At 43.7% G+C, this 23552-nt stretch overlaps 1 protein-coding gene across 2 annotated transcripts; it reads right to left on the bottom strand.

Annotated features, from left to right (window-relative positions):
- Nucleotides 1-31: 31 nt before the first annotated feature.
- LOC311495550 (nuclear pore complex protein Nup160-like) lies at nt 32-23539 on the bottom strand. 2 transcript variants are annotated; one of them, XM_084555041.1, is made up of 34 exons: nt 22956-23539; nt 22193-22301; nt 21912-22122; nt 21537-21759; nt 17960-18150; nt 17637-17873; nt 16691-16791; nt 16525-16609; nt 16367-16435; nt 16214-16297; nt 15848-16018; nt 14451-14550; nt 14181-14346; nt 13953-14086; nt 13702-13862; nt 12465-12601; nt 12314-12384; nt 12043-12193; nt 11870-11939; nt 10849-10947; nt 10633-10752; nt 10397-10492; nt 10226-10320; nt 9993-10089; nt 7196-7301; nt 6854-7014; nt 6704-6764; nt 6472-6582; nt 2258-2381; nt 2080-2178; nt 1843-1984; nt 1526-1651; nt 254-349; nt 32-186 (listed from the first exon to the last, which is right to left on the bottom strand). In XM_084555041.1, the coding sequence occupies exons 1-34, from the start codon at nt 23044-23046 to the stop codon at nt 91-93; spliced, it is 4191 nt and encodes a 1396-aa protein (XP_084411167.1). In that variant the 5' UTR covers nt 23047-23539; the 3' UTR covers nt 32-90. The 2 variants fall into 2 exon arrangements, with proteins under 2 accessions (XP_084411167.1, XP_084411168.1); XM_084555042.1 differs by having other exon boundaries at nt 16691-16788; nt 22956-23538.
- Between the last annotated feature and the right edge of the window lie 13 nt (nt 23540-23552).

Below are 23552 nucleotides of genomic sequence, written 5' to 3' on the forward strand. Positions count from 1 at the left end.
TGTTGTTGGTGAGAAAGACACCGACACGATGAAACGTTACAAAACACTTTATTCATGTCGGTAGAAAACTTCCTGTATTTACATCAATGGTCAGTAGGAGGCGCCGTGAGCTGCCAGTCTGCGTCGGGTCATCTGCTCCACCACTCGGTGATACTCGTCCAGTTTGTCTCGAACTCTGTTGTAAAGCTGAAACACAATGCTTCATTAGTGGGAGCAAAGCATCATGGGTACAGCTGAACAGGAAGTGACTTACGTTGCTGTGAGTCTGCGTCTCGTTCAGAGCCTGCAACAGCTGATCGATGGACGTGTACGGCAGCCAGGCCGGAGGAGACGTGGTGGAGAGAGGCGTCTGAAACACGACAGCAACACGTCAACCACAACAACCAGGTGGTCTCCTGTAGCGTCCTAAAGTCTGTCCTTGTCTTCTCCTGTAGCTTCCTAAAGTCTGTCCTTGTCTTCTCCTGTAGCTTCCTAAAGTCTGTCCTTGTCTTCGTTGTCTTCTCCTAGAGTTGGTCTCCTGTGTCTTCCTAAAGTCTGTCCTTGTCTTCTCCTGTAGCGTCCTAAAGTCTGTCCTTGTCTTCTCCTGTAGCTTCCTAAAGTCTGTCCTTGTCTTCCTTGTCTTCTCCTAGAGTTGGTCTCCTGTGTCTTCCTAAAGTCTGTCCTTGTCTTCTCCTAGAGTTGGTCTCCTGTAGCTTCCTAAAGTCTGTCCTTGTCTTCTCCTAGAGTTGGTCTCCTGTAGCTTCCTAAAGTCTGTCCTTGTCTTCCTTGTCTTCTCCTAGAGTTGGTCTCCTGTAGCTTCCTAAAGTCTGTCCTTGTCTTCTCCTAGAGTTGGTCTCCTGTGTCTTCCTAAAGTCTGTCCTTGTCTTCCTTGTCTTCTCCTAGAGTTGGTCTCCTGTAGCTTCCTAAAGTCTGTCCTTGTCTTCCTTGTCTTCTCCTAGAGTTGGTCTCCTGTAGCTTCCTAAAGTCTGTCCTTGTCTTCCTTGTCTTCTCCTAGAGTTGGTCTCCTGTGTCTTCCTAAAGTCTGTCCTTGTCTTCCTTGTCTTCTCCTAGAGGTGGTCTCCTGTAGCTTCCTAAAGTCTGTCCTTGTCTTCCTTGTCTTCTCCTAGAGGTGGTCTCCTGTAGCTTCCTAAAGTCTGTCCTTGTCTCCCTTGTCCTCTCTTCTTCTAAACGTTCAGTGTTTGTTGTTGTTGTTTGGGTGCAGCCTTTGACTGAGTGGACTCCATGGATTCTGTTTAGATGATCAACTACTACCACCTCACCACACATCCACATCCACACTAGTTACTGACTAACAGAGGACGACCTTCATGGTAGAACCTGGGTTCTAGTTCTTGTTTTTTGTTTTTTAGCAGCTTTGAAGAGTTGAAGCTACAGGTTCTGATGGTTCTGGTGGTTCTGGTTCATGTGAGAGCTCAAATAAATAACTACTGATGATCTCCTGGTTTGAATCCGGATCTGATCAAGATCTGTTACTGACAGACTAGCGTGTTATGGCTGAGTGGAGATCACTCTGGAGTATTTTTACCTGTATTCCAAAGTACTTGTGTCCTCGGCCCAGGACGGCGTCCACGTACTCCACCACCAGCTCAGCAGCTGCGTCCAGAAGGTCAAAGTTCAGGAGGAGACGCAGCAGAGACGGAGCGTCTAGACGCTGCAACACATCAAGAACATGTTTATTTCAGCAGGAGGAAACACTTGAAGCCCATTGGTTGATAGGTGTCTCTCTACAGGTGTGTTACTGTGTGTGTGTGTGTGTGTGTGTGGTGACATCAGTCAGGTGAGAGCAATCTCACTTCCTGAATAAAGACCGACTCAGAACCATGACTGGTCAGTAAGGGTCACCTTGTAGGACTTGACCAGCCAATCAGGAAGAGGGACGCCATGTGACAGCAGCTTGTGGACGATGCAGCGGTGATGCTGTCCGTTACTGGAAGGATACCTGTCCAGGTAGGACGCCAGCAGCCGCCACGCCTCGTCTGCAGCGCTGAGGACAGAAGAAGAGAAACAATCAACGATCAATAAGATCGGTCCCAACAACCACGGCTCAGCACCAACGACCAGCGATTGGCTGAGTCTCACCTGGACTCTTTGGTATTGACGACTGACAGCTGATTGGCGGCCAACCAGCTCCAGGCTTCGTTCTGAGACTCCTCCCCACCAAACTGAAGCTTGATGCACCTGAAACGATAAACGTGAAGTGAGAATAGAGTTGAAGCAGATTGTCTCTTGTCGTCTGTCTTCGTCTCGTCAGACTCACTTAAAGGTCAAACCCTCAAACACGTGGCTCAGGTTCAGGCTGAAGGTCTGACACAGAGACAGAGCCGAGTCAAAGAGTCCGTTCTGCACCAGCAGCGACACCAGCTCCACCGCCGATGCTCCACCTGCAGTCAGAAGGTGTCCATCAGTCAGCTGATCTATAAAGCTGATCTATAACATGATCTATAACGCTGATCTATAACATGATTTATAAAGCTGATCTATAACATGATCTATAAAGCTGATCTATAACATGATCTATAACATGATCTATAACGCTGATCTATAAAGCTGATCTATAACATGATCTATAAAGCTGATCTATAACATGATCTGTAACATGATCTATAAAGCTGATCTATAAAGCTGATCTATAACATGATCTACAACATGATCTATAAAGCTGATCTATAAAACTGATCTATAACGCTGATCTATAACATGATCTATAAAGCTGATCTATAACATGATCTATAAAGCTGATCTATAACATGATCTATAATGCTGATCTATAACATGATCTATAAAGCTGATCTATAACATGATCTATAACATGATCTACAACATGATCTATAACATGATCTGTAAAGGTGATCTATAACATGATCTATAACGCTGATCTATAACATGATCTATAACATGATCTATAACGCTGATCTATAACATGATCTATAACATGATCTATAACGCTGATCTATAACGCTGATCTATAACATGATCTATAACGCTGATCTATAACATGATCTATAACATGATCTATAACGCTGATCTATAACATGATCTATAAAGCTGATCTATAACATGATCTATAACATGATCTATAAAACTGATCTATAAAGCTGATCTATAAAGCTGATCTATAACATGATCTATAACATGATCTGTAAAGGTGATCTATAAAGGTGATCTATAACATGATCTATAACGCTGATCTATAACATGATCTATAAAGGTGATCTATAACATGATCTATAACATGATCTGTAAAGGTGATCTATAACATGATCTATAAAGGTGATCTATAACATGATCTATAACATGATCTGTAAAGGTGATCTATAAAGGTGATCTATAACATGATCTGTAAAGGTGATCTATAACATGATCTATAAAGCTGATCTATAAAGCTGATCTATAAAACTGATCTATAACATGATCTATAAAGCTGATCTATAACATGATCTGTAAAGGTGATCTATAACATGATCTATAACGCTGATCTATAACATGATCTGTAAAGGTGATCTATAAAGGTGATCTATAACATGATCTATAACGCTGATCTATAACATGATCTATAAAGGTGATCTATAACATGATCTATAACATGATCTATAAAGGTGATCTATAACATGATCTATAAAGGTGATCTATAACATGATCTATAAAGGTGATCTATAACATGATCTATAACATGATCTATAACATGATCTATAACATGATCTATAACGCTGATCTATAACGCTGATCTATAACATGATCTGTAAAGGTGATCTATAACATGATCTATAACATGATCTATAACGCTGATCTATAACATGATCTATAACATGATCTGTAAAGGTGATCTATAACATGATCTATAACGCTGATCTATAACATGATCTATAACATGATCTATAAAGGTGATCTATAACATGATCTGTAAAGGTGATCTATAACATGATCTATAACATGATCTATAACATGATCTATAACGCTGATCTATAACGCTGATCTATAACATGATCTATAACATGATCTATAACATGATCTATAACATGATCTATAACATGATCTGTAAAGGTGATCTATAACATGATCTATAACATGATCTATAAAGGTGATCTATAACATGATCTGTAAAGGTGATCTATAACATGATCTATAACATGATCTATAACATGATCTATAACATGATCTATAAAGGTGATCTATAACATGATCTGTAAAGGTGATCTATAACATGATCTATAACATGATCTATAACGCTGATCTATAACATGATCTATAACATGATCTGTAAAGGTGATCTATAACATGATCTATAACATGATCTATAACGCTGATCTATAACATGATCTATAACATGATCTGTAAAGGTGATCTATAACATGATCTATAACATGATCTATAACATGATCTATAACATGATCTATAAAGGTGATCTATAACATGATCTGTAAAGGTGATCTATAACATGATCTATAACATGATCTATAACATGATCTATAACGCTGATCTATAACATGATCTATAACATGATCTATAACATGATCTATAACATGATCTATAACATGATCTGTAAAGGTGATCTATAACATGATCTATAACATGATCTATAACGCTGATCTATAACATGATCTATAACATGATCTATAACATGATCTGTAAAGGTGATCTATAACATGATCTATAACGCTGATCTATAAAGGTGATCTATAAAGGTGATCTATAACATGATCTATAAAGGTGATCTATAAAGGTGATCTATAAAGGTGATCTATAAAGGTGATCTATAACATGATCTATAACGCTGATCTATAACATGATCTATAAAGGTGATCTATAACATGATCTATAAAGGTGATCTATAACATGATCTATAACGCTGATCTATAACATGATTTATAAAGGTGATCTATAACATGATCTATAACATGATCTATAACATGATCTATAAAGGTGATCTATAACATGATCTATAACATGATCTATAACATGATCTATAAAGGTGATCTATAACATGATCTATAAAGGTGATCTATAACGCTGATCTATAACATGATCTATAAAGGTGATCTATAACATGATCTATAACATGATCTATAAAGGTGATCTATAACATGATCTATAACATGATCTATAACATGATCTATAAAGGTGATCTATAACATGATCTATAAAGGTGATCTATAACGCTGATCTATAACATGATCTATAACATGATCTATAAAGGTGATCTATAACATGATCTATAACATGATCTATAACATGATTTATAAAGGTGATCTATAACATGATCTATAACATGATCTATAACATGATCTATAAAGGTGATCTATAACATGATCTATAAAGGTGATCTATAAAGCTGATCTATAACATGATTTATAAAGGTGATCTATAACATGATCTATAACATGATCTATAACATGATCTATAAAGGTGATCTATAACATGATCTATAACATGATCTATAAAGGTGATCTATAACATGATCTATAAAGGTGATCTATAACGCTGATCTATAACGCTGATCTATAACATGATCTATAAAGGTGATCTATAACATGATCTATAACATGATCTATAACATGATCTATAAAGGTGATCTATAACATGATCTATAACATGATCTATAACATGATCTATAAAGGTGATCTATAACATGATCTATAAAGGTGATCTATAACGCTGATCTATAACATGATCTATAACATGATCTATAAAGGTGATCTATAACATGATCTATAACATGATCTATAACATGATCTATAAAGGTGATCTATAACGCTGATCTATAACATGATCTATAACATGATCTATAAAGGTGATCTATAACATGATCTATAACATGATCTACAACATGATCTATAAAGCTGATCTATAACATGATCTATAAAGGTGATCTATAACATGATCTATAACGCTGATCTATAACATGATTTATAAAGGTGATCTATAACGCTGATCTATAACGCTGATCTATAACATGATCTATAAAGGTGATCTATAACATGATCTATAAAGGTGATCTATAACATGATCTATAACGCTGATCTATAACGCTGATCTATAACGCTGATCTATAAAGCTGATCTATAACATGATCTATAACATGATCTATAACATGATCTATAACATGATCTATAACATGATTTATAAAGGTGATCTATAACATGATCTATAACATGATCTATAACATGATCTATAAAGGTGATCTATAACATGATCTATAAAGGTGATCTATAACATGATCTATAACGCTGATCTATAACGCTGATCTATAACGCTGATCTATAAAGCTGATCTATAACATGATCTATAACATGATTTATAAAGGTGATCTATAACATGATCTATAACATGATCTATAACATGATCTATAAAGCTGATCTATAACATGATCTATAAAGCTGATCTATAACATGATCTATAACGCTGATCTATAACATGATCTATAAAGGTGATCTATAACCCGGACCAGGGCCCGGGGGGGGGGGGGGGGGGTACCTGCGATGGCAGCTGAGGGGGGGTGGTGTCTGGCGAGGGTGAGGCGGCTGCGGGACACAATGTATTCCTTCTCCAGGTCGTCCAGCTCCAGGATGTCCACCTGACGCTTGGCTAGAGACAGATTAGAGTTGTTAGAGTGGGGGACACGTCCTCACCACCAGAGGACACCTGGGGGGACACGTCTCTGTCCGTCCACACTAAACTAATAAAAGGTTTATTGTGAAGGAGTCACCTGGTTCTGAAGAAAACTCTCCATCAGAGTTTCTCTTTGGAGACGCACCAGGACGATCGTACTGAGGAAGACAGGGACAGACATATTGGAGGACAGAGGGGCGCAGCCATGTCTGTTAATGACTCTGTTTATCTGTCTCTGTGTCCTTACCGTGGCTCCAGAGGACGGCTGGACGATCCAGGCGTATTCAGGTCTGATGAGCCGGAGACAGTTCAGAGCCGCCAGGAAACAGTTGACTTGTTTCTGGAGACCGACCAGAGTCCGGACCTCTCGACCCAGACGCATCCCGAACTCAAACATTACTGTCCCCGCTGGACAGACAGACAGAGACAAGGACACAGAAAAAGTTTACACTCAAATACTGCTCAGACCTGTGGAAGATGGTCTGTCTGCTCTGTCCTCTCTTTCCTCAGTATCTTCTGTCCCCTCAGTGTGTCCATCTGGAGGAAAGATGTCTTCTACTCTATTGTGTCTCTGAGTGTGTCCTCTGACCTTTCCTGTAGTTGTGTCTGCAGACATGGAAGGCGTAGAGCAGCTCGTAGTAGTTGTGGGTCAGTAGATCTAAACCTCTGGCTCTGGACTCGATGATGTTCACCACCTGTCAATCACATGATGTCATCAAGTACTGATCATCACCATCAGCTGATCAGTGACTCATCAATAAACAGTCTACTAAAGGATCAGCTGATCAGTGACTCATCAATAAACAGTCTACTAAAGGATCAGCTGATCAGTGACTCATCAATAAACACTCTAAAGCAGATGTCTTCAACGGGGGTCTCTGCAGGGGGGTCGTGAAAGTTTTGATTGATTAGACTTTTTTTTTTTTTTAATATTCCTCCGAAATTTTATCCACAGATTTAAAGGAACAGTATGTAAGAAATGTATTTCAATTAATCATAAAATGGCCCTGATATGTCACTAGACATGAAGAAATCATGTTCATTTCAAATCCTTCTATCACTGACAACAGTGGTCCGGCCAGGATATAGTCATTTAAAAGTGAGAGTTGCAGCCCTCAGCTGATGTTGATGTTGTCATGTTGTGTTTTGGCCTGAGGCTCCACCCTCCACCTATCGACCAATCACGAAGTCAGTAGAGTTTCGTCATCCGGGTTGCCAGCTCTGCTCTAGTTACCGCAGCTGCAGCTACGAACGTGTCGGATAAAACATGTATAACGTTACGAAACTTAAGACCTCGTTATGAATCCGAACTACGTCGTGACAAAGTCCGAAATAAAACAAGGATTGGTATAGGAGACGCCTTTGAAAGACGGAGACGGCTGAAAACGGAGAAGAATTTGAAGACAGACGCCAACGTTGCTAATTTTCTCCTGGACAGGTAAGATTCATCTATGTTTGGCTAACTTACTTGTACATAATGTAAATGGACATTTCAAATATTCACGACAGTCGAACAAAGTTATGCATGTTCGTGCAAAGTAACGTTACGTTAGCGCATACAGAGGAGGTGGGTCATCGAATTGAAAAGGTAAGGAATTGTTTGGGAAATAAAAACGGCGAGTCGTCATTGCTAACATTAGCATTAGCATTATGAGCCCGTTTCTCTGTCATTATGCTGAAACGCAGAGGAAAACAACATTAGCACGTCGATTATGGCAATGTGAAACGTAACTGAGACGTAGTGAGTAGCCTAACGTTACCTCGGTAACCTGGCAACCTCGAGTCAGGGGTAGGTTGGAGGGGATACACCGTTCTACAGTATTTAGAAAGTGATTGCAGTACCAGTTTTGGCCACAATCTTACATACTGTTCCTTTAAACGTCTTTAAATACCAGACCTGCAAACTCCTCAGCGAAAAAATAAGTGACAGTGTCCGCGGGGGGGGGGGGGGTCGTCCGATTTTTTGTTTTTCTTTTTTTGTGATTTTAATATGCAGATGACACATTTCTCAGCGTGACTTAACTGCTCCAAAAAGACTTACCTCGAATTTAACCCTCTGGGGTCTAGAGTATAATTGGCCGTTTTTTACTACTTTTGGTTTTACCTTTATATTTCATCTTAAAAACAGTTTACCTTGCCTTGTTGGGTGTCATTCTTTTCAGCACAACCTCGCAATATGTGATTACACAGTTATTTTTTCATTCTGGCATACTGTATTAACACAGTGGACCTAAAACCACACTAAAAACATAAAATCCGAGTAGGAAAACCCTAGATTTTTCACTGTGAAAACCACAAACATATTTAACGAACCATTTTTATAACTTAGAATGCAAATCTAAACTGTAAATTTCAAAAGCTTATATAAAAATTTTGCAAACAACAAAGTTATTTACAGCTATTTACATTGAAATACAGGAAATGCATCAGGCGCTTTTTGCACAACTATTTAGAACCATCTGCAAAACAATCAGGCGTCACAATAAGTAATGTCTAATAAGTAATGTCTAATAAGTAATGTCTAATAAGTAATGTCTAATGAGTAATGTCTAATAAGTAAGGTAAGTAAATAAGTAAGGTCACGAATGTCTCAAATCTCAAAACTCGTTTCTCTCTCTTCAACCGTCATCACTCCATAGATTGTATATAGCGTCACTCCCACCAATTTTCCCTCTTCCTTAGCAACCATTACCATTTAATTTTCTGATTGGCTGATGTGATGCATTTTTCCACCAATAGGAAAGAGGGTGTCTTGTTTTTTTTTTCCTCGATCACCTGAAGCCGGCTAGCAATCTCCACTTGCTAGCGTTTTCCTTTTCGCCGTAACTTCCTGCACTAAGCGCGCACCAAATATGATGACAGTATTCAGGAAAAAGCCGTATATTAGTTTTCATAAGTCCACTTTTACTTGGCCTATCAACACAATTTAAAAACTGGTATATAGTTTGAAGTTAGCACGTTCTGCACAAATTGAAACGGAGTCTCAGTGAGACTTCGTCTTGCTGCTACGTTGTCTTAAACTGGTCATGTGATTTGGACGCGCCGGCGCGTCCGTCGAAGCAAATGCTAAGATTCCGATTGGCCCAGAGAAATGTCAATTATAAGAATGATCCAATGTTTTCGCAATTCTAGCCCGCATGGCATGCAGATGAAGGGCAGCCCCAGACCCCCCCGAAAAAAAAACTTTCCAGTTCTACGCGATTCACGTGGATGACCCAATCCACCAAGAAAACGGCGATTGTCGCCGAAAAGCGACAAGTTTGCAGGTATGAAATACATCTGTCATATTATAAAACCCAGTGTGACTCTAACGCTGATGAGGAGCAGGATGATCAATCAGTGATCAATCAGTGATCAATCAGTGATCAGCCAGTGATCAGGTGTACCTCGTCGTGCAGGTTGATGTAGGGGAACTGGACTAAATCCTGAAGCTGAGACCGTTCACACAGAACCACGACCAGCTGACGGAGACAATCCAGCTGCCTGTGGACAAACAGGAAACAGGAAACACTGAGAAGGTAGACGGGTACGTGTTCAGGTAGACGGGTGCGTGTTCAGGTAGACGGGTGCGTGTTCAGGTAGACGGGACGGGTGCGTGTTCAGGTAGACGGGTACGTACATGCTGCTGTCTGGATTCTGGGTCAGAGCAGCGTATGCTTCGTTGTTGTGTCCCAGGTCCAGATGATGTTTGAATATTCGAGTCCACAGAGCGGCCTGGAGACAGACACCTGGACGTCAGACACACGGACCGCCCCTTATCACATGTCCCTCTCACCTGAGACACCCTCACCTGACTGTTGCTGTCGGTCCCGGCCTCTGTTATGGCCAAAGAGGACAACTGGATGATGAGTTCAGGTAGACCCACGTCCTCCAGGAGACGCAGCACCTGGAACAGACCTTCAGTGATGAGGGACAGACACCTGGACATGGACATGTCCTCAAGGAGACAGTCTGTTGTTTCATTCTAGCTCATTTTAAACGTCTCTGTCCTTTTAATGTCCACATATCCCCTGTCTCCTGCTCTACCTTGTTGTAGTACTGCAGTCTTGGGGTAGAGACATTGTCCTCGTCCTCGCTGCCTGTCAGTCTCATCAGGAACTCCTCCTTCTCCACCTCTGTCGCTGCCTCCTGGAAACACTGCAGAGCCTGATGGACGCAACAAACACAAAGGAAGTGATGTCACAGGTGAGAGACAGGTGAGAGACAGGTGAGAAACAGGTGTCAGTGTTCTGTTGGACTCACCTTCTGACCTTCCCCGTTGGCCAGGTAACACTGACCCAGCATGAAGCGACAGGAGCCGATGTTCACCTGACACCACGGACCAATCAGCCTCACATACTCCTGCACACAGGACACACAGGTGAGGCTGAGGACACTCCCTCCCTCCCCAGGACGGAGAGAGTTGTTTGAATAGACGGGACCAGACTGGCCGACCCGCTCTCAATAACACAATGGATGAGGATCTGATGGGATCAGCTACTGAGCAACAGTCGGACACTTGAGAAACCAAACGTGGACACTAAAGAGAAAATGAGGACATATAAAACCTTGTCCTGAATGATCATAAACGAGACGTAAAGATTTAACAGATGAGTTTTGTGCTGAAGTTCTGCCAGAAAACAAAGTGCATCAGGTTTGTGTTATTGTCAACAGAACCAGTGGCTACGTCCTGACAGCTAACAGCGCTAGCATGGCTGGGTAAATAACCTACATCTAGTATATGTCAACAATAAAGTTAACTACATACATATTAAATATGAGATTATATAGGCTAATGTAAAAGCAAAATGTTGTTAGCTGTGTTATGTTTAGCAAAATATGAAGTTTGTTTTTCTAACGTTAGCTCGTCAGAGTAGCAGCTGGTAAAACTGATAAAACTTCAGTTTGGATCCATTAACTCCTCAGATTCTGGCAACACAGCGAGATGAGATTGATAACGGTAGCCGCTGTGTTTTTACCTCCAGCTAACCGCTGTGACGTAGTCATGACGTAGGACGTTAAAAGGTCGGTAGTTTATAATCCATGTCATGTGACTGCTGACATGTATAACTGGTATATTTTATTTATTTTTACTGCTTCTTAAAACATCTTTATCTTGTGTTTGATCCATTTTAGACTTAGACTTATTGTGTAGCATTCATTGTGGACAGCAGAGGAAGGAGTTCATTCTCAGGACATGATACAGACTGGGCCGACCTGTAAGACTTCTCAGTGGACGCCTGGACAGAGACAGAGGTCACCTGTCTGATGAAGATGAACTCACCTGCAGCTGAGTGTACTGACAGCTGGCCATGAGACACTCAGGGAACTGAAAACCGGGGTTACTGGGCCACCTGGGACACTGAGTTAAGACCATGAAGACGTCTGAATGAGCTCAGAGGATTATTATTATTAATTATTATTATTATTATTATTATTGTTACTGAAACAGGATACAGCAGCTGAGCCAACAGCTGGACCACACTGGAGATCATGTGACTCCAGACGAGCAGAGAGGACGTCGTCTGCTGACAGAAGATCTGAGACACAATCAGTTTCCTGCCAGACGTCTGGTAGAAGAGCTCCACCACTGTCTGAGGACTCAGACCTGCAGGGACAGGGGACAGAGGGATGAACCGAGGAGGAGACACCGTTAACACAGACAGGGGATGGACAGAGGAGGACACCATTAACAGGGACAGGGGACAGAGCATGTATAGTCTCAGACCTGAGCGGGTGGTGGACACGGGGGGAGTGTCTGACAGCTCCAACACTGTGAGGTGCTGCAGGTTAGCGTCTCTGTAACACGAGGACAGACACATACATATGTTCATAGGTGTTCATATGTTATGTACACAGGACAACAGCTGAGGACTCACAGGGTATCCATGGCGACGGAGGAGGACAGGCTCTGACTGATGTGTTTGAGCAGGTGATAGGAGGACAGGAGGTGGGACGTTCTGGGAATCAAGTCCTGTTGTAGCTGCAGCAGCTGGGCCCCCCCACCCAGAAACACCTGAGGGACATGGAGACAGTAATCAGACTTGATGTGGTCAGCTGATCCGTGTCTATTAACCCATTCAGGCCTAAACACTCTTCTGTAAACCCCCTCTCAAAACCTGAGGTTTTTCAGAATATGTCAACACTAAAACCTTAATTTCTCAGGCTCTGTAGCAGATAAAAACATGAGATAAAAAGCATTTGACAGCTTACTTCTTTGGCTTTCAACTTGACTGACTTGCTAGGGCATAATCTTCAAATGCATTGTTTTAAAAAAATCAAAAAACACCAAACATTTTTAAAATTTTGAAAATCAGTAAAGATCTATTTTTCCAATTACTTCGTCAATATCACTTCCTTCACTTGAGTCAGCCGTGACGGAACGCTAGCACGGTGTTTAAAATTTTCGACCAAAACATACTCCACGTGTAGGCTTTCGACCAATCACAAAGCGTTTTATTAGTCACATGAGTTTAAAAAAAATCCCTAAGCATCTCTGTCACTCACCCAAGAATATTTCAGCCAATCACAGTGCATATAATTGGCCATAAAAGACGACAATGCTCAAAATGACACGTTTGCCGGCCTTAATGGTAACTACGCATAGATGCGTGATCCGGTCTTAAAGGTGAACACGCACAGATGCGTGATCCGGTCTTAAAGGTAAACACGCACAGATGCGTGATCCGGTCTTAAAGGGTTAATATTATTGTTGATCATCTCTAACCAGGAGGATCTATCTGTGCTCAGTGCGTGTCATGTAAGGTGAGGTGATACATGTTCCGTGTAGCGTGTAGCGTGTAGCGTGTAGCTTGTAGCGTGTAGCCTGGAGCATGTAGCCTGTAGCCTGTAGCCTGTAGCCTGTAGCATGTAGCCTGTAGCCTGTAGCGTGTAGCATGTAGCCTGTAGCCTGTAGCATGTAGCATGTAGCCTGTAGCCTGTAGCCTGTAGCGTGTAGCCTGTAGCGTGTAGCCTGTAGCGTGTAGCCTGTAGCCTGTAGCCTGTAGCGTGTAGCCTGTAGCCTGTAGCCTGTAGCGTGTAGCGTGTAGCATGTAGCCTGTAGCCTGTAGCGTGTAGCCTGTAGCGTGTAGCCTGTAGCGTGTAGCCTGTACGTACGTTGTCCCCAAAGCGCAGGTAGAGCTTCTGCAGCAGCAGCAGGTCTCTGCAGAGCAGCGCTCTGGTCATGGTCATGTGACAGACGGCCTGACAGATCAGAGACACTGCAGAGCTGCTGCTGTACAGCTGAGACAGACTCATCCTGACTGCCAGGCTCTCTCCTGGAAGACACAGAGCAGGGACAACTAAAGCCCACTGTTATCAAAACCAAAACCAGAACCAGAACCTGGACCTGGACCTCTGGTTCCTACCTGCAGCTGCAGGTCTGTCTCCTCCGACCTCCGAGTCCGTCTCCAGGTCCATCTCCCTGAGCAGAACCATCATGGCTGCCATGGGGTTACGGACATTCTGTAGCTTGTTCTGGATGTCCACTATCACGTTATCACTGTGAAGAAGAGGAGACAGGCGATGAAGAGGAGCAGACAGGCGATGAAGAGGAGCAGACAGGTGATGAAGGTGGGTTGTGTCGTGTGACTGACTTGTCGTTACAGAGCATGCTCTCCAGGACGAGCTCTGCTGCCCTCTCAGGTGACTGCAGGTATTCCAGAGCTTTCTCCATCTCGTACGCCATCTCTCCAGAAACAGCATCGCTGACCAACCTAAGGCACTGGACCAGCTGCAGGACGTCTCGGCCCACGTCGGGGTCTGAGGACCAGAACACAGGAACATGTGTGTATAAATAAATAAATAAATAAATGTACACACTAATAGACGCCAGGTGGGTTAGCTGGCTGCAGGTGAGCTGGTACCGTCAGTGATGGGCGTCTCGTCCTCTGAGAACAGGTACTGGTCGTAAGACAGGTACAGGTGATCCACAGCAAAACAAGGCAGGAGGAACGACATGAAGCCCTGAAACACAACAGCAGCTCTTTATATGTTCAAATATTCTCCTCAGATAGACCATGATGGTACCGACCCTCCTCAGATAGACCATGATGGTACCGACCCTCCTCAGATAGACCATGATGGTACTAACCCCCCTCAGATAGACCATGATGGTACCGACCCCCCTCAGATAGACCATGATGGTACCGACCCTCCTCAGATAGACCGTGATGGTACCGACCCTCCTCAGATAGACCATGATGGTACCGACCCCCCTCAGATAGACCATGATGGTACCGACCCTCCTCCTCAGATAGACCATGATGGTACCGACCCTCCTCAGATAGACCATGATGGTACCGACCCCCCTCAGATAGACCATGATGGTACCGACCCTCCTCCTCAGATAGACCATGATGGTACCGACCCCCCTCAGATAGACCATGATGGTACCGACCCTCCTCCTCAGATAGACCATGATGGTACCGACCCTCCTCAGATAGACCATGATGGTACTGACCCTCCTCAGATAGACCATGATGGTACCGACCCTCCTCAGATAGACCATGATGGTACTGACCCTCCTCCTCAGATAGACCATGATGGTACCGACCCTCCTCAGATAGACCATGATGGTACCGACCCTCCTCAGATAGACCGTGATGGTACCGACCCTCCTCAGATAGACCATGATGGTACCGACCCTCCTCAGATAGACCATGATGGTACCGACCCTCCTCCTCAGATAGACCATGATGGTACCGACCCTCCTCAGATAGACCATGATGGTACCGACCCCCCTCAGATAGACCATGATGGTACCGACCCTCCTCCTCAGATAGACCATGATGGTACCGACCCCCCTCAGATAGACCATGATGGTACCGACCCTCCTCCTCAGATAGACCATGATGGTACCGACCCTCCTCAGATAGACCATGATGGTACTGACCCTCCTCAGATAGACCATGATGGTACCGACCCTCCTCAGATAGACCATGATGGTACCGACCCTCCTCAGATAGACCATGATGGTACCGACCCTCCTCAGATAGACCATGATGGTACCGACCCTCCTCAGATAGACCATGATGGTACCGACCCTCCTCAGATAGACCATGATGGTACTGACCCTCCTCCTCAGATAGACCATGATGGTACTGACCCTCCTCAGATAGACCATGATGGTACTGACCCTCCTCCTCAGATAGACCATGATGGTACTGACCCTCCTCAGATAGACCATGATGGTACTGACCCTCCTCCTCAGATAGACCATGATGGTACTAACCCTCCTCAGATAGACTATGATGGTACTGACCTTTCTCAGCAGACAGACCATGCCGGTGTGGTGGCTGATGGTCAGACCCACAGGGGTCGACTGGACCTCCTGATACTGCAGACAACAGGAGTAGAATCGGGACCAGAACTCCACCTGAAGCTGACGGTACTCCTCCTGAGAAAACTCAAACTCCGTCACACTGCTCTGCAGCTGGAAGAGATGGAGGAGAGGGTGGGTCAGAACATCATAGAGTATTGTCACAATAATTGGCATACGAGTCCAGACAGATGAAGGTTCTGGTTCTGTTCAGACTACAGACTTTAGAGTCTCCATCAGGTTCTAGAACCAGCTGAGATTAATTTGAACTCATCTTCATCACCTCATGAGAACAAACAGAGTCAGTACCTCAGTCTCCACAGCTAGAGTCACCTCCTTCTTCAGAGACTCCCAGGACAAATCAGAGATCCTCTCTGAGCCTCGCCGATAGATCTGGACAAGAAACACATCATCAGCACCAGACTAGTCACCAGACTCATCACCAGACAGGTAGGGTCTCACCTGTAGAGCTTTAACGATGGCTGAAGCAGTGAAGCGTAGAGGGGAGAAGAGAACCTCCAGGTACGTCTCCTGTTCAGAAACATGAACGTCAGAGTCATTTATCCATAAAACATTTTCTCTCCACGTGGAGACGTTTCTATGGAAACACCGAGTCCTACCCGGGGGTCCATGTCCACCCCAACATGGACTTCTTCTTCTGGTGGAGGCTGAACAAACACCTGGTTCCACTGGCCGCCCGTGTTGCTGTAAAACACAGGATCAGTAATCACCATGTTTCCAAGTAACTGGTTCTGGTTCTGGTCAGAGTCTGGTCTTTTTACTTACTGCTCATAGTTGATGTATTTGACTACGGTGGCGTTGGATTCGTCCACCCATACAGCCCAGACATCGTTGGAGGTCAGAGTGAAGTCCACTAGAGTCTCCTGCTGACAGAGACACCACTCAGAATTCATTCATTCATTATGATGTAAAACTCATCTACATTAAACCATCAGTTCAACCACAGACTCTCTGATGTCAGCAACAGAAAGAGACAACTTAAAACCAACTAAAAACACTGGGACAGAACAAGAAACGCGTGGAGAAGGAACATATGACGAAGCTTTGTGAAACTTTGATTGGTCCCTTTGGTAGCAGCGCGTTTCTATTTTAGGATTTCCGGCTGCTTCTACATCTCCACAATATTCAAATTGATTGTTTTGGATCAATAAAGATGGAACATATAAAGGAAAAGTTAACTGAGGTGGTTTGGAGATACAATACATTTTTACAGAGCGAGCCAGACTGACGAGGCACTCTAACGGCGTAGGCTACGTACGTAGGTTACAGCATCTAGTGCTGCAGAGGTATAAACTGCACTTAACGTTGAATGTAAGAGCAGAAGGTGTCATGGACCTTGTTTATGTTTATTGGCTGGCTCAGAGAGCAGCACTAGTTATTATCTGCAGAGAGACAACTGGAGGCTGCAGCTGCATTAGCCTTTCAAACAGAAAACCTCAGAAAACTAATCACAGCTAACACAGAGGTGCTCTAATAAACCAACACTGAGTGGATGGCCACATAAAGACAGTCAGATATCCCCTTTAATAACAATGAGACCGAGATCTCAAACTGAACTCATCTGTTCTAATATCACCGACTGATTTATAGGATCAATCTGTCCAGTCCAGAGGACAGAACCAGACCCTGAGGTTCTGTTGGTTCAGCCTGAGGCACGCATGTCTGACTCTGGTTCTGGTTCTGGTAGATGATGTTGGAGGCTGTGGTTTACCTGTGTGCTGAATAGAGAGGAGATGTGTTCAAGGCTGTAGCGGTTGTTGTCGGTGGCAACCAGCTGCAGGACAGTGAACTGTCCTTTCTGAGGGACGGCAAGATAAACACAGAGACAGAGGCCGGTGGTGGAGGAGAAGGCCAGCCTCAGACGGTGAGCCTGACCCGGCAGACGCTTCACTCCTTTACACACCGGCATGTACTCCAACATGTCGGCCTCCAGCAGACAAGTCTGATCCTGAGGACATGGAGGAGGACTGGTCTCAACGGGACTCATCGTGAACACACATTAAACATCTGATGTGAAATGATTGCAGCTCCAACCTTGAACGACCACATGCGCAGTCGGTGATCCTGACAGAGGGCGAAGATGAAGGAGTCTTCCTCCAGTTCTCTGACGGCCAGACTGAGCACCAGGTCGGCCGGACTCTGCTCCCCCCGGATGGCTGTGGGCATCCAGCCGGAGAGTCGGGTCATCATGGAGCTCCTCTTCAGCTCCAGCACCGACACACTTCCTGTAAGAAGATGGATAACAAAAAAGCGTTAAAAGAAAGGCAGCTGGACTTGTTCATCTGAGTAGCTTCTTCGGGGAAGTTGAAGTTTAAATAGGAACATCTGTGGGTAACTTTCTTGACTCTTTTCTGTTAGCGACCAGAAACTGGCATGACTGGTGTCCGTTAAAGGCTAGATACTTACCTGTCAGAAGTTAGGACTAGGGATGGCCCGATCCGATACTTAGGATCGGTATCGGCCCGATATTGGTCAAAATTTCAGGATCGAATATCGAAAAAAATAACTATAGCCCTACCGATCCGATACCCAAATGCTCAACTTAACTTTGCGCGACATGCCGTAAACAGAGAGCAGCTGCAGCACGCGTGTGTAAACAGAACCTCTTGACAGTGAATTAGCCTAGCGCTCTTATCATGTCAGCTGTGTGGAGTTACTTTGCACGCAAGGAAGAGAAAAGTAAAACAGCCGAATGCAACTTGTGCAACGCGAGTGTCTCAAGGGGTGGCAGCAGCACTGGACGCAAGTGTTTGTGACAGTTATTTAAAGTTAGCAGTCACTTAAAGCAGCTGTATGTCCTATAGCAGGGCGCCCATTACATCGACCGTGATCGACCGGTGCGGGTAGATCGCGTGCCATTGGAAAAAAATAAAATGTTTTAGATGTTAGTCTGGTTTAACAACTAACTGTTGCACCTCCAAAACAAACAGCAAGACAAACGTTCATCTTTATTTATTTCACTTTATATTTGCAACATACCCTCAGTTCAGCGGCATAAATCCACAGCCACGCACAACTTCAACCACAACAACTCAAGACTACCGTCTTTCTTAAATAGACAGCGTTATTTTTCTAAAGGTGCAGTGCACCAGTTTTTCTTGATAAAAATAAAAACAAAGATGGATAGAGCTTTTAACACTGTAGCAACAATTAATATGACTTAGGATAGGTAGATCACTTTGACTTGGTCATTGTAAAAGCAGCTTGCAAGCCAAAGAAGTGTGGGCACCCCTGTCCTATAGTCTTCAATGGAACATTACTAAGTCCATTCTATATCTAGTTTGATATGAGTGTTTTACAGTTCAACCCCAGAGGTTACATGTGAAAGAAGAAACATTCAAGTTTGTAGTTTGCACTGATCTGAAGTTTAAAGGTGACATAGAATGATTGAACGGGGTATTTATCCTTGATCTGTGATGTGACATGCAGACAACTAAATTTTGGTTGGGTCTGTAATGCCTTAGAAGCTTCCTAAAAACCTCTCTCAGAAAGCTATATTAGGGTGGGGGATTTTAAACGCGTGGTTTTGCACCTATTTGGCGCCCCTTCGGGCTTAACTGGCAACCTCATTATGAAATGCAAGCACTTGACGCTGATTGGCTGCATTTGCTGCCACTCAAAAGAATGTAAACTTCGCTATAGAGAGCCGAAGTCCCGCCCCTCTACTTACCGAAGGGAGTTTTGGTCGGTTCTGTACGCGCCAGCATGCGGGACTTGTAGTTCATTTAATTACGTATTTTCCATAGCGTTTTACTTAACTATCTTGCGACAAACTGTGACATTCTTGACATGTAAAATCATTTTTTATTCTGAAAAATAATAATAATATAATCCAAGGCACAAGTCGATCGGGACCAGAAAATAATTTATCTTTCGCCATAGACTGCCGTTCACAAACGAAGTAGCAGTCTGTGGTTGAATGTAGTTGGAATCCGATTATAAATGAACAGCAGCCACGCATCTCGTGCATTTCTATTGGTGGGAATGTAATGGAAAGTTTGCACACCGCTTGCACAGCCTGGAAGAGCACACCTCGGAACGCGACTCGCCATTTCGCCTTGAACTCCGCAAGCACTGCTGCAATGTACTTCCCGTTGGAGGCGAGAGGGCGGATGTATGCAAATTATTTTGAAGGGGAGGGAATTGAATGAGAGTGGGGGGGCAGTGAGATGCATTTTACGTAATATGTATCCGTTGTTCAGATTGGGCCATTTTCTGGCTGACATTTCTAAAGGAGGAATTTCTATGAAACGGAGATGTTCAGAATGTCTAGCACTTTTCGTATGTTCGTGAATGCGGGCAGACTACCGTTATTCAACTAAGACAAGGTAAAAACGTTTTTTCATTCTCTGTCACCTTTAAATAAAGAGCTTATGGCTTGAGGCACATCGTGGGCTGTTTTATTTCTTTCTTCTTAGGGGAGCAGAATATTTGTTGCACAGTTTGAACATGGTGTTTTTAGATGTCCATATTAAGCAAAGTACATCTATACAAACTATATGTATTAACAACTTAACAGAGGAGAAAAGAAGGTATCGGACTGATAACGGTATCGGCAGATACTCCAAATTGCAGTATCGGTATCGGACATGAAAAAGTTGGATCGAGCCATCCCTAGTTAGGACTGTGTTGTAAATTGATGGCAGATTATATCTCAGTCAACCTCCTCCGTTTATTCTGTCTCAATAAAAGCAATTTATACGGTATATGAAATGTCTGCACATAAAATAAGAGCCTGTGTTTAGTATCAATCCGTTAATTACCGTAATAACACAGACATTGGATTTAGCGTCAAAGAGCAGCAGCTGGTGCAGTTCATCAGTTCATCAGCTGTTGAGACAAATCTATGCAAGACTAAATGAAGTATCATTGAATAAATCTAATTTATAGTAAACAGTTGACTTTCAATTCAACTTTGCTAGCTAGCACTTATAAAGCTGAGCTAGTTTACGTTACGTCTGGAGTCGTTTCCTCCGGATTTTAACCAACTGTCTTTAAATAATTGTAAATCTCCATGGTCTAAAAAAATCAAGAGTACAAACATCAGGTTTTCAAAAGTGGCGGCTTCTCATGGTACGTGAGCTTTCTGAGCCGTTTTCTCCGTCAGGTTAAATTCTGGACTGACCGGTGTGTGTGTGGAGTGTGTGGGAGGTGGCAACTTTAGGAAGGGGAGGGAAAGATGATCTAACAAATGGGGAGCGATAGGAAAAATAACGCAAGTAAAACGTTGTTTGAAACGTGCTAAAATATTTCAGATTCGCTATGAGACCCTGGTGAGCTGCAATAGTATTAACATTGTATGGGAAACACTGAGCTGGTTTAGTTTTAGAGGCCGATATGAACAGAAACACACTGCTGGGAAGCGGAAATGACATGCTAGCTGTTAGCATCTCAATTAGCAACTGTTCTGCAATCTCCCAGACTCTGGACTGGTCTACTTTAGTCTGGTTGTTGGTTGGTTGTCAGATACTGATGCTGCTTGTTTTATTTTTCATTTGGTTCGGGTTAGAACTCGAGCTGTTCTGGTTCTGATCGGATTGCCCACCCTCTCTCTGATGCTTGCTCCTATATATTTTATGGTCTGGTTAAAGAGGACAGAGCAGGAGTTTACCCTGAGCGTCGTGAGGCGGTAGAGTCATCACCATGATGCCTCCAGCAGGTGAAGCCAGGGCAAAGTGAGCTTCCCCCTGGAAGCTGAGCCAGGCCGTGGAGGTGATGGGACTCCCCGTCTGCCCCGCTGAACTGGGGATGATGGCGCTGTGAGTCGGGTCTTGCAGACTCGGTTTGCCCACATCAGTGAAGATGGACTGCATGTGCAGCTCCGTCACCAGCTCCTGGAGGAGAAGCAAAAATGACTTGCAAGAAAAAAGCAGGAGGCTCCTCCCAAGCAGCTGATCTAAAGTAAAACTGTGGTGTTATTATTAAACAGTGACGTCAGTTCCTCTCATCAACAGAAGACTGGAGCTTCAGCCTCGTTACTACTCACGCTGCGGTACATGCGTGTTGGGTGAGGCAGCACCAGCCTGTGAACGCTCTGATTGGTGGAGATGAGGATGAAGACATTGTTGAGCGTCTCGTGGATGTTGACTCCTCCGGGCAGAACTGTGCAGTGGGTGAACCTGAGTTTGACGGCGTTGTTGAGCAGGTTGGTGTCCAGAGACTGCTCCACCAGCTGCACCGAGTCCCCTGATGTAGACCTGCAAAGAGTCACAGCGTCAGTACGAGTTCAGTCACTCTAACGCTGCTGCGTGTGCAGAGATCACTGACCAGCGGATGAATCGGTTACTGGTCACAGACAGCAGCTTCCCGCTCTCCTCATAATGAAACGCTCCAGCGCTGTCGGCAAACTTCAGACTTCCAGGAAGAGAACTCACACCTGCAGACAGGAACAGGTACAAACAGCTGATCAGTGATCTGATCCACAAGGGCTCACTCTGCCAGAGTTATCAGAGAGGGAAACGGCTCCATCCAGGAGTTCAGACCAATGCCCTGAATGAACACAGAGCAGGAACAACTGAAAACAGTTTAACTGAGCGTCCAGAGGGATCATCCAGGGTAGGAAACAAACGCCCCTTTATCACTCAGACATATGGACATAAAGAAAACAGATGTTGCTATGATGTAAAACTAATAACTAGCATGCTACTATACAGCTTTGTGCTAACAGCTGTTTTATAATTTTAATACTGATATTATTCTGAGAATCCTGGAGCCGCTGGGATCGTTTCATTAATCTGATCCAGTAAAACGCAACAAACTGATCATCAACAAGAAATGAGCTGATGCGTCTGACAGGGGAATAAAATGCTAACAGGCTAACTAGCTAACTGAAGCTAACGAGAATGAGAGGAGGTAACGTTAGCTAACAGTTAGCATACAGTCACCTGCTGAGCCGTTCAGATTGAACTCAACGAGGCTAATGCTAACGGCTAATGCTACGGGACTAAAGTTAGCATCCATCCCTCCTGTGCTAGCTGCCCTGTCCTTAGTGTGTCCTAGCCTTCGACAGACAGCCATGAGGAGCATTTACCGAGGTTTACGGTCACTTCTCGGAATCTCTGAACAGCTTCCCTCTCAAATCCACAGATCTCTATGAAGCTACGCTCCAGCGCCGCCGCCATCTTGTCCTCATGCAGCTGTGACAGGGGCAGCCGCGCGCTGAGCTTTCAAAACCTCCTTCTTCTTCTACGGCTAAAAATAAATGATACTTCTTCTTCTACTACTGCACCACTTATACTCTTGTTGTTGGCAGCTTTCGGCGCATTAGCGCCACCATCCGAACACAGACTCTAAATAAAGATATGAAGAGAACAGTTTGTTCTTTTGTTGTGCAAATAATAAAATAAAATAAAATAAATAAATGAATACATCTCCATCATCCCTGATCATTTTTTTCTTGCTTTCATAGATTCATATCTTTTTCTGTCTGACTTTGAACAGATGTTCAGTCATATGAGGAAAACTCTGATGGTGTTGTTGTTTCATATCCTCTCTGGTTCTTCTTCTTCTCTTGTTTTAATAAAGTCACAGCAGGTAAATCACCATCCTGTCCTGCAGCAGGGTCACAGTCTATAGTCCACGTCAGTCCGTCTCCAGCAGATGTCCCCAAACAGCAGCTTCAGGACGA

Source organism: Chelon labrosus (genome assembly GCF_963514085.1).
Source record: "Chelon labrosus genome assembly, chromosome: 11".
Classification (NCBI taxonomy): Eukaryota; Metazoa; Chordata; class Actinopteri; order Mugiliformes; family Mugilidae; genus Chelon; species Chelon labrosus.